The 11,731-nt window shown below is 35.6% G+C and overlaps 1 protein-coding gene across 1 annotated transcript; it reads left to right on the top strand.

Moving 5' to 3' along the window:
- Positions 1–122: 122 nt before the first annotated feature.
- Positions 123–10,197, top strand: LOC149962013 (uncharacterized). The gene is made up of 6 exons (XM_090174215.1): positions 123–262; positions 6,382–6,461; positions 6,540–6,635; positions 8,432–8,515; positions 9,486–9,590; positions 10,045–10,197. The coding sequence occupies exons 1-6, from the start codon at positions 187–189 to the stop codon at positions 10,117–10,119; spliced, it is 516 nt and encodes a 171-aa protein (XP_090030341.1). The 5' UTR covers positions 123–186; the 3' UTR covers positions 10,120–10,197.
- The last annotated feature ends 1,534 nt before the right edge of the window (positions 10,198–11,731 follow it).

Genomic DNA, 11,731 nt, shown 5'->3' with positions numbered 1-11,731 from the left:
TACAATCGCCATTGTTTAAACAATTATACACGACTTAAACCAACGTCAATTTTAAAATTATTGTTCCATTGATACGGGCGGATATAACTTAACAATTTCAAATGGTTTCAAAGTACTTTTACTTCATGGATAATTAAAACTCGTATTTAGTTTTGTCGCCAATTAAATTTGCATTTTTCGCCAAAAATGTTTTCCAGATCAGTGTCCGTTTCACTCGTTCTTTCCATCGTATTGTGGTTTGATGGGGTCAGTGGCATTATGCGTAAGTGTGTACCTAATTTAACGGATATTTTAGTATATCTTTTACGAGAGAAGTCTCCGCTTAAAGCACAAAAGTGTCAACGCAGACTTTAAACTACGTACGTGTTGAGAATAACGCCGCAGAGATATTTTCTCTGGTTTCGAACCGCCGCAGCCGTTTTATTTACATTTCGGCGCGCCGCCGCCGCTGCCAATAAATTTTAATTCCCCGTTCGTAACGTGATTCAGGCATTCTTTCTCGAATTCCAAAACATTTTATTATTTAGCCCCAGCCTAAAAATTATAACGAATCTTTCAGTTCCAAAAAAGAAGAAACAAAATAATTTAAGAAACCTAGCTTTAAAATGATCGGGTTCGGTCTCGTAGGGTCTATTTTCCATATTTTCCGCTTTCACATAGAGAGAAAGAGAGATTAAAACAGAACAGCGTTGCCAGATCTTGGAAATTAAATTGTCGTTCAATATCAAAAGTTATCGATTTCAGAAAAAATATCGTGCGTTTGAAAATTAGCGGTAAACCTTAATTGTGTGTGAATATTGATATAAAACTTGGTTATATTTACCAAAAAATAAGTTCTTTTAATAAAGCTGAAATGAAGTTTGGCTTATTGGAAAAAATATTGACTTATACGAAATACTAAAATTTAAAATTCGGTTTTCTGTCAAATTAAAATGTTATCGTACATTATCGTACGTGAATGCTGAATTATCTAAAATAGCGTACAATATAGTAGGCCGTTGAAATTATCGTAAAGCCCAAAAATTAGCTTTAAGTTATCGACATATACGATATTTATCGTACGTGTGGCAACGCTGCACCATAACGGAGGGTTTTGCTTCCGGGAAACAAGAGGTGAACCTACACAGAAAAAACAATGTTTAAATTCTAGACGTTTTTCTAAACGGGAAAATGCAACGCTCTCACAGACATATACTATACCAACACGCGTTGAGTAGAAGAAACGTTAAGTCTTTTTGCGCGTCGAATTACAAAACGTTTTCGGTTAAAGCATGTTAAGTTCTAGAAATGATTGTTTTATGCGTGTTGAGGTCTTGTAGTGCTTAAAATGTAAACTCGTCTATTTGACGAAACGTTTAATTTTCAAACGCGTCGAAATCTGTAAGCGTTTAAGTTTCAAACGCGTCGAAATCTGGAAGCGTTTAAGTTTCAAACGCGTTGAGTTCTCCAATCATTTAAGTTTCAAACGCGTCGAAATCTGGAAGTGTTTAAGTTTCAAACGCGTCGAGTTGTCGCAACGTTTAAGTTTCAAACGCGTCGAGTCCTTGAAACGTTTAAGATTCAAACGCGTCGAGTTCTTGAAACGTTTAAGATTTAAACGCGTCGAGTTCTTGAAACGTTTAAGATTTAAACGCGTCGAGTTCCCGCAACATTAGAATTCCAAACGTATCGAGTTCTTGAGACATTTCGGATTATTCAAAGAAAAAATTTATTCTAAAGAAAATTTTTATTTGCAAAAAATATTTTATTGATTATCAAACATTTTATATCAATATGATGTTCTTCCGCAAATTTTAAATATTTGGTGGTTTTAACAAATGACGATTTTGGGGACCGATTATTAAGTACGTACTCTTGCTCTGCTCCGCAGCGCTCCCCAGTGGCCAAGGGGAAATATAATCGTGCAAAAACGGACACAACCGTCTCTTAAAAATAAAAAGGTCTCATATCGGCCTCGTTACAAAAATATGGTCTCAGCTCGGACTCGTAGTAGTACATTATATTGGACTCCGCTAAGGGTCACTGCAATTTACTATATTTTAATGGTCTCATCTCAAGCTCACATATATACGCTATATTAAAATAGTTTCAGTTCGAGCACGCGCTATAATATAAAGGTCTCATCTCGGGCTCAAATTAAATGACCACAACGTTTTGGTCTCTTCTCGGGCTCGTATCATTTTCATAAAAAGGCTGAGCTTAGCTTCAAATCGAGCTCGGGCTCTTGGTGTGAGACGAGCCCGTTCAGCTATGTTCTTTCCTAAAACTTCATTTTTTGTTTTTCTATATTATTTGACCCAACCAAACTGATGTGAAGTGAAGTAGAGCTCATAAAGAAGCTTTTGAGCTGCGTGGACAATATTTAGTAAGTTGTGTGTCTACAACGAAAGATGCCCAAGAATCATTTAGACGATAAATTTGCGTGTTTACATATAACACTTTAGATTCGTAGCGCCAAGTATACGATTTCGTTCTGTGACGTAAATAGAGGTTTTGGCGCCCTGGGCTAACATTTAATTTGGCCGGCAGTTATAATACCAACATACAGGGCCGTTCTTAAGGGGGGGGAGGGGCGAGCAGGACGGTCGCCCAGGGCCTCTAAAATTTTACCATAGGGATGTATATACCGGAGGGCCTCTACACTCAGTTTCGCCCATGCATTTGGCCCGGGGCCACGAGCGCTCTAAGAACGGTCCTGTACCAACGCAAAATACGTTGAAAATGAAATTGCCTCACGTTGAAAATGCAGCCCAGATCGAACCGCCCCCTCCGCAATGGTACTGACTTTATTTATTACCACCATGTGTTTTTCGACAATAGGAGTCAGGGGGTCAAGTTAATAAGAATTTTGTCTAAACCACATTGCATGGCGTTCATGAGTTCTACTTCACTTCAATAATATCATTTTGCCAATAATTATATTCTAAGCTTAATTTCTAGACTAACCCCTTCCTACTTTTAACCTCTTCGCTAGTTAAACTTTACCAACAGCATTTATAATTATTGTCTTCCCTAAATTGTAATAACATTGTTGAATTTCATATTAATTTTTGATCGAATTAATAATTAGCTTAGAACTAAAATGTTTAAGTTTTTATTTACTAATCGTTTAGCTATAGATTTCATTAGGCAGACTAGCACTGGTATTCATGATAATAGTACAATACTACATCCAAGCTTAACTTAGGCCTAAATTTTCGTTACGCAGATATTTGGAATTACATTAATATACAAGAAGAAGCAACTCTTCTATTTGGCAAGTAATTGTTAATCAGAAATAAAATCATCTCTCACGTAGACTTACTTTCAAAGAAAAACGTGATCAGCTCGGAATCGTCTTGAAATGGAAGTCAAGCATAAATAACGCGACTATGCGAATATTTCTAAGGAACAGCGTTGCCAGATGTTCAAAACATATTAAACGTAACTAAAGCCCAGTTCACACTATACAGTTAATTGGCCACTTAATTGTATCCAACTAATTGTAAGCAAGAAAATTATATAGTGTGAGCCGAATAATTGTAAGAATTGTCCCCACTTTTTCTGTTTATACTATATGTCACCACTTTTTCTGTTTATACTATATGTCACCACTTTTTCTGTTCACACTGTACAATGTTCTTGCTTACAATTAGTTGGATACAATTAAGTGGCCCAATTAATTGTATAGTGTGAACTGGGCTTAAGTAGTAAAATTTGTAACACATCAGACTATCAGTAACGCTAGATTTCGCTCTCATCTAGGGTAGGAAGACAGCGTTTAAGAAACAGCTTAAAAAATATTTTTTAATTTAATATGAGGGCCCTGGTGGCCCGCTACCCCCGTTCAATTGATTTATTTTAAGGGGCCCCTGATTTTTTTTTAAGGGCCATTGGCCCCAGGACTACCGCTGTTTCCAAGTCTTCTAGCAACTATAATAATCAGGAGCCATGCAGACATCAGAGCCGCACCGATTAGTTCTATTTTGTAAATGTAGGGAATATTAAAAAGAGCACCTTGTGATGATGAAGGAATTAGTTTTTCAGATAGTTTGATTTTTATTCCTTGGCCTAAGACCTTGGCCATTGGAATATTGAAGTTAATTAAACTATTTAAAATACATGAGAGCGATGATAATCTAGTGATATTTACTAATTTAAGTCATTGGAATGATATACAGGAAAGTAATGTATAGAGTAATGGCAGTGTGACGTCACGGAACGTCACCCATGCTTTTTCCTATAGATAAAAAATCGCGACCAAAATGGCGACCATGCTCAAAACTACGGAGTGCCGGCCATTACACTATTGTCAGAAATTACGAATCATTTATAAAACATATATAAACTTAGCAGACGACTTGACTATTTTGGCGGGTAAAATTCCGTATATTTGTTTAAAAACCGAACGATAGAAGGCGTTAAGAACTAAGTAGTTTCCGAATTGAATCACCAAATTTCAAGCCGGGGGACGCGGGGGTGGCTTGTAAACGAACGTTTTTCACGAGAGGTATAATAAAATATACGACTGCAAACCGTCCCTATAGCTCAACGGCAAAATTCGCCCCAACTTGCAATTTGGCCTACTTTAAGGATGATGAGTCCGCAGCGATGCGGGGTGGCGAACAAAGTTTTTGGGGGGTGGGGCAAAGTAGGCAATAGGGGGCAGTTGGCCCCGAAATTTGCTTTCAACAAATTGGACCGCGTTTGGTATTGTGCCCGATGATAATTTTCACGCTGAGTCGAATGAGACCAACCACAGGTCTGTACGATGAACTGTTTCCGAGTAATTTGTACTGAATTACGTGGTCGTTTTTCTCTGATATGAAAAAACCTTTTAAATTTAGAACTCTGGTCGAGTTGGGTATCGTTCTGTAGTATGTGTTAGCGCGGGTCGCTAGTACTAATAGTTTCCGAGTTATGACCAAAGGTACACTCAAAAACGTGATTTTCTCGAAATTTCACTAAATATTGGACAAGACCAACCATACTTTCGGATGTTACGTATTGTTTAGTGCCGAATTTCACCGACCGCAAATCCGTAGGATAACTCGTTTACGAATTATAACTAAATCTGTGAGGAACATTAGAATTTGAAAGAAGCAAAATAAACGGTTACATCGGCGCAGTCGGATCTAACGCGTTATTAGCGGAAACTTTGGCTTTTATAACAGAAGCCGTTTCAAATCTATATCCCAGAGGAACCATTTTGAACACTTTAAAACACAGGTGTGTTTAGGTTTATGCTGATTTGTTAATCGTCTAGGTTTCAAACGTGTTTCTATAGATTTTCGATTCCTTCTCGTGCTTAGTTGTTTAGCCATTTGGTCCGTTTACATCTATAACGCGTTACATTGCAATTCAAGTGTTTAAAAGCTAAACGTTGTTTTTTTCTGAGTGGATTCGTTTTGAACACTTTAAAACACAGATGTTTAGGTTTATGTTGATTTTGTTAAACGCCTAGGTTTTTTACGCGTTTTTATAGATTTTCGCTTGCTCCTCGTGTTTAGTCGTTTAGCCATTTTGGATTTAAACACTTTGGTGTTTAGTGAATCAATGGCAAAAGTATCCATTTACATTTATAACGCGTTAAATTGCAATTCAAATGTTGAAAAGCTAAACGTTGTTTTTTCTGTGTACATAAACAGCTGAAAAATTTCTTGCTAATAGCTATAGAAAGTTAGTATTTGATATATAAAAATTTTGTGTTCTGAAAAGTCTTAACAGAAATCAGGGGGAGCCTGAGTACTTTATATTCAAATTCAGAGATTTTCCGAGATTTTAACGAAGCGATAACCCACTTGAACCAGCACCTAACCTCTCAAAAATTGGTCTCCATCGGTTGGTATCTAAAGTTTGTTACTATGGTAACTACGAAACTTAATTTCTAGCTAGGAGCAACAAACAAATATGTACAGTTTTCATTGGTTAGACGCTTTAGCGCCTGCTGCCGTCGGAAGGGGAAAATTCGGAAATTGTCTCACCCCCCCCGCCCGTAAAACGTTCATGAATATGTACTCGCGGTTTCATTTAAAAGTGAATTCCTCCCTGATTTAAAAGGGATTTGTTATTGTTATTGTTATTGTTATTCATTCATTCATTCATCGTAAAGGCTCATGACGCTCGTCCAATGAAATTCGTACACAACCCTTCGTTAGCGTGTTTAAAGGCTAGCTGCGTTCTCCTTGTGTTTGTTGCTCCTAGGTTTTTAGGAAGCCCGGCAGGAAGTGAGTAAACGCTTTTAACTACGCGGGAGGCAGTTATTTTGGATCTTAGGTACGAGCTGTTTATCTTTGGTAGGTTTCAAGCCCAAAGCATTAGCGGTATAGAGACATGACTACTTCTCTCGTAAAACGAATACTACATACTTCTGATGTTCTCAAAATTGAATTGAATGTGTAGGGTCACCGTTCACGGCTAAGGATGATTTGAAATATTGCCAAGAGCGCTATGGAATGCAAGCGCAGGGTACTTACTACGCGGTATAAAAATCTTAAACATATTTTAAAGTCGAAATATTTGATAATTTAAAATTGATTGGCTCTATTTTCAATAACAAGGTTGAAGATCCAAACAATTGCTTGATCTATTGCAACGTATCCACAATCATCAAGAGAACCTGGCGTCCCACTATGAGCTATTGTGGCACTGATAAGGTTTGATTTTGGCCAAACAATTATCTTTCTACAATTAAATTGTTTATTAAGAAGATTATTAACGTCTTATCGGAATAAAAATTCCGTTTTTCAAATCAGACCCTTAATGATCCGAAAAATCGTGGCAGTTGTGAAATTATAGTTCTAAATGTATTAAACGAAAACAGTTCTCTAGTGGTAAACGTATTGAAAATTCAAGGTTAATTTGTGTATAACGTATCAAGGTTTTACAGCTAGAATTTCTATTGAAATATTTTCCCCTCTAAAGCGCCAAAATTTTATTTAGTTAAAGGGCCATTCCGCGTCAATTCACCCAATGATGTTACCATGGGTCAAGTGATTTTTGTAAAATTTTTAACCCATGAACCTCCCCTCCCACTACGGCCAATCATTTAACGTAGATACAAACTATTCACTGTATTCTTTTTATTTTGATGACGCACTTTTAAAAATAAATCAAATTCAAAAAATAATTTGAAATTTGAAAAATATATTGTTTAAAAATGTATATGGTGTATATCGTTGGAAAGGCATACATAGCTGAGTAAAATGACACCATTAGCAACTCTGTAGCTTAATTATAACAGCTGCTATGGGGATTATAAAATATACCAGTCATGTCATTTTTGCCATTTTATGACAATTTTGAACAGCCGTTATTTGAAAACCGTTTGATATAATTCAATAAAACTTGACAATTTCCTTGAAATCCCTAGACACTATCTATATCCAAAATTTCATTAATATCCGAGATGGTCTGGGTTTTGAGTGTGTTGATTTCACATGGAATGACCCAAATATCAAAAATCGGTATTTCTTTTGGAAAATAACGTCAATATCCAATAAGTGTATGTTTTTTGGTATCACTGGAAAGCTCCCTTCGTTATCTCTCTAGGTATTTCTTAAAATATTAACTTATATCATTTCCATATCATCTTATAGTGTTTTGTACGTTACCCCTGAAAACAACAATATTTTCTACTTTTTCGCTTTTAACTCATAAACTTTTCTATCTACAAATATATTAACACGATTACTGCGTTCTGTACTCCAATTTACCCTAGAAACTTAATTCGCATTGATTTCTAATGGTTAGACAGAAAGATATTCAACTTTTTTTCAAGGGGGGCGAATTACTTAAACGCGCCACATGAAAAACCGGGGCTAATGGTTGTAAGGGCGTATTTCAATAACTACTAAGAATTGTTAGCTAAAAACTCAGACTTAGTCGTTCCTAATACTGACCAAACAGTGCTTAAAATTTAAGAAAAATCGCTTGACCCATGGTAACATCATTGGGTGAATTGACGTGGAATGGCCCTAAAGCATATGTAACATAATCACTCATAAGTATGCCATAAAAGCATTTTCGTTAATGAAACATTGTTCACGGGATATGACTAAATTACGTCACTTACAATTCCGTGACGAAATACGCGTCATCAACTTTACTGATTGGAAACGGAAGTTAGTGAGAATTCCTCGCGCGTTTCTGGCTTTGCCCATGACAAGTTTAGTTCGTGCCTAGCGATCACATGATTTCATTGCCATGGTAACCTTTTCAATAGCGCAAGTATTATAAACATTTTTGCATTTTTGGGTCCGCTTAATGTATGTTCCGCGTGAAACCAGGTCTCATTGAATTGTTTTCAATGGAAATGTGATACAGAGGCATACGTATGAGTAATTTTGTTACATATGGTTAAAGTGATTACTTCAAAGCAAACGCCAGATTGAAAATTAAACTGGTGTATAGTAATTTTATTATAATAGGGCTTTTGTGGTTTCGTCTGTAGACATGTCTGTGGAACAAATGCACCTACCACGCCAAGTCGCTGATGAAAGAATGCGCCAAACTTAACATGGACATCGGGGACCGAGTACGTTATATTATCTCCTTAATCAAGATCCTTTTACTGAGAGGTCAGCTCACTCCCGGGTTGTTATTGCAACTCGCTCGTCAGTGTGACGTTGAAAAAAAATCTCATTCTGCTGAATTAGCGTACCTCTAAAATAACTAAACATTTTATAAGCAAATTAATTTATATTTGTTTAGGTACCTCATTATACGAAATTATAACATTAGTCTTTTGTACTATGTTAGTATACTTCATAGCGTAAGTTCTTCTTATTTTAATTACAAAACGAGAAAGTCCCACGATAATTCGGAAGCTGACGCACTTTTGCTAAATAATACGTAAGGAAAAGGTGAATAATCTCTGCCATTATATGTTTTTGTTACCTGAATTAATGCTTGCTACCAAGAATGTATTGAAGTTACTAAGAATATTTCAGCATAGCATTAACCCCTGGTACCATCCTCACAGCTTTTGTGGAGAAAGTTCGTCTGCATTTAAGGCGCATTCAAGGTCATACGATATAAAAACTTGAATGGGAAAGCAGACGAATTTAAGCTACAAAGGCTGCGAGGATGGGAATCAGAATCCTGTAGTCCAATATTCTTAGTAACTTCAATACATTCTTGTTGCTACCAATATAACTATTTTGTTTTTTAATTATTTCTATTAATATAATAATATTAAAAATATAAATTATACTAGGCCGTCACAAAACACCTACGGGTATTTTTGACAAACACTTTGTAATATTAAAGTATTCAGACAAACAATACTAATAATAATAATCAGCTAGGCTAATACCCAATGGACCACCCTAGGCCAAAATCATTCATATAACGACTTTGAATGCCATTAACTCCGGTGGCCGTGTTATATTGCGTAGGAGGGTGGTGGCATTCCTTTCATGCCACGTGAGCCAATAGCTACTCAGCAACTGCATGAGTTGTAGATTTGTCGAATTTATTGAATCTAAATAATGTCGTCTTTGCAGGACCCAGCGTCGCCTTGTACGTTCTTCTGCTACAAGATGGATTCTCCGGACGTGACCACTGAAGAAAAGAAATTACCTGCTGGGACTAAATGTAGCAACGCCGATGTACGTAGAGGCAAACCTTCATCTCCAACTGAACTACATTAAGTAGTCCAAAATGTTTGGCGCGTTCAAATAATTATATTCAGTTGGCATAATGTAGCTTTGAAAACCTTTTTCCTAGAATTTACATTTTAAAGGGTTAGGCCTCTTCTACGGCAAAAATGACTAAACGTAGCAGTGGTTACATTTTGTTTGGCTGTGGATGACGTCATATAGCTTTACTTCCTGTTATAAGAAATTGGTAAATCGATGGCTAGGCCTGCTTTTCTCAATGATTTCGTTAATTTAGCCTAAGAACTTATTTTGCGTTGCAAAATGGTTTGTGACCAATGGAAAATGGGAAACCTTTGTTACGGTTATTTACACGATTTTACAATTTAGGCCATATTTAATTTATTTTGATTTAAACATTTATTGTTAAGTCTAACTCTAAACATTATAATTTTTCTCGACAAAGGATTTGGGAGCTTACGGCTTCTGCGACAGTGATGGAATATGTGTCACTACTGGGGTATCTCCCATTCTCAATTGAAGGTATTGTGTCAACATGAAACTGTAAAATTATTGCTACTTTGGATTATATTAATAAAGTTCTATGCAAATTGGATAATGGTTTTGGGTTTGTTTTGCAAACCTTTGTATATTTATTTATCGGTTACTAGGATTAAGGCGTTTTACCAATTATAAACATTTGTAATTAAAAGCAATTTATCGATGTTTTCGGGTTTTTTAAATTTTTTCGACAGTCTTTTATTCGAAAATTACATTCAAAACCATTTAAAACTATGGTTGTATTTTCGTTGAAGCTTCGATTATCTATATTTTATCTGTAAAAAGTAAAGGTTAACTAAGAAATTCAGTAGATCTTTCCCATACATACTTTACTAAATAATTAAGGAAGACTTTTGTCAATAGAGCCATTTGCGTTTGATTAGTTGTTTTCTAAATTGGTTTTTCTTCGATAGAAAATATTCACTTCAAACATAAGCACTCTAATATGAAAGGTCATAAGTTCTACTTCAAGGGAATAAATTTTCCGGGATTTCGAGTGGAACACTTCCAATATTAAAGTTATATGGCTCTAGATATTTCTTGCGCTAGTTTGTGAACTCTTGCTCAAATTGTAAGAGTTCTTATATAAAGAAGGCTTTGATTTTATATTCCCTTTAAGGTAGTGGCTCATTTCAATTTATTCAGCTTCAAATATACGACCTAATTGTGAACTTTTATGTGTTTTGATGAAAAAAGTCATAATTTAAGCTACGTGGTTAAATAAAAGCTATAATTAAAGGGAATATAATTTCTGGTATTTGATGTGGTACATTTACGATAGCAGCTCTGGCCGCTCTAGCCTTTGGATTTAAAAATTTGGTGATCTTCAAAGGTAAAGATAGTGAATTATGGTTTAGATAAAAAGAAATATTGTTCGAATAACTTTGGCAATTTTTAGAAAAATTTCATTAGCTTAACGGCGATTAGACTAAACAATTTTTAAAGACCAATTAATAACCGTCAGATTAAACTGTACTAGCTCCCTATAAGTTAGAATCGTTCATAGGCTGTGCGTTTACAGCGATTTATCCCAATACGTCCAACATCTGATGGCGAAAAACTTAAATATGAGCTTGCCTGTGAAGTTCAGTTTCGTTTCAACGACGGGATCAAAGTTCGAAAAGCCTAACGCAAGTTTTCGCGAAGAGATAAGCTTTAAACTACGAATATTTTTTGCGTCAATACCTGTATAAATATATTTAATGGAACTTGTAATATTGAAGACATATTTCGCATCGAGTGTCCTTAAACGTACAAATGTCATTAAGTACAAGTATCTTCAACAATTATGATAAAATACGCGAAAAAGTATATAAGTCCATAATTAAAAGGGATAATATAGCTAAATCCTAAACAAATTTGAAGAAATTAAAAAACTTACTAATAACACGTACCAATAGGTCTTCGAGCAAACAAAAAACGCGAAACTCGGATCAAATAGATCTTCGAGTAATAATCTAAATTAAAAATAAATAAAATAGCCAGAAATTCCAACGTTAGACCGGTTTCGTTCTATTTGGATCTCATCACTACCGTGCGGGATATCTGGCTGGCGACTGTTAAATCTAAAAGAGAAACTAAGCCTAAACATT

Source organism: Leiobunum rupestre, chromosome 1 (assembly GCF_980474605.1).
Source record: "Leiobunum rupestre chromosome 1, qqLeiRupe1.1.hap1, whole genome shotgun sequence".
Classification (NCBI taxonomy): domain Eukaryota; kingdom Metazoa; phylum Arthropoda; class Arachnida; order Opiliones; family Sclerosomatidae; genus Leiobunum; species Leiobunum rupestre.
This window is presented reverse-complemented; position numbering and strand designations above follow the sequence as displayed.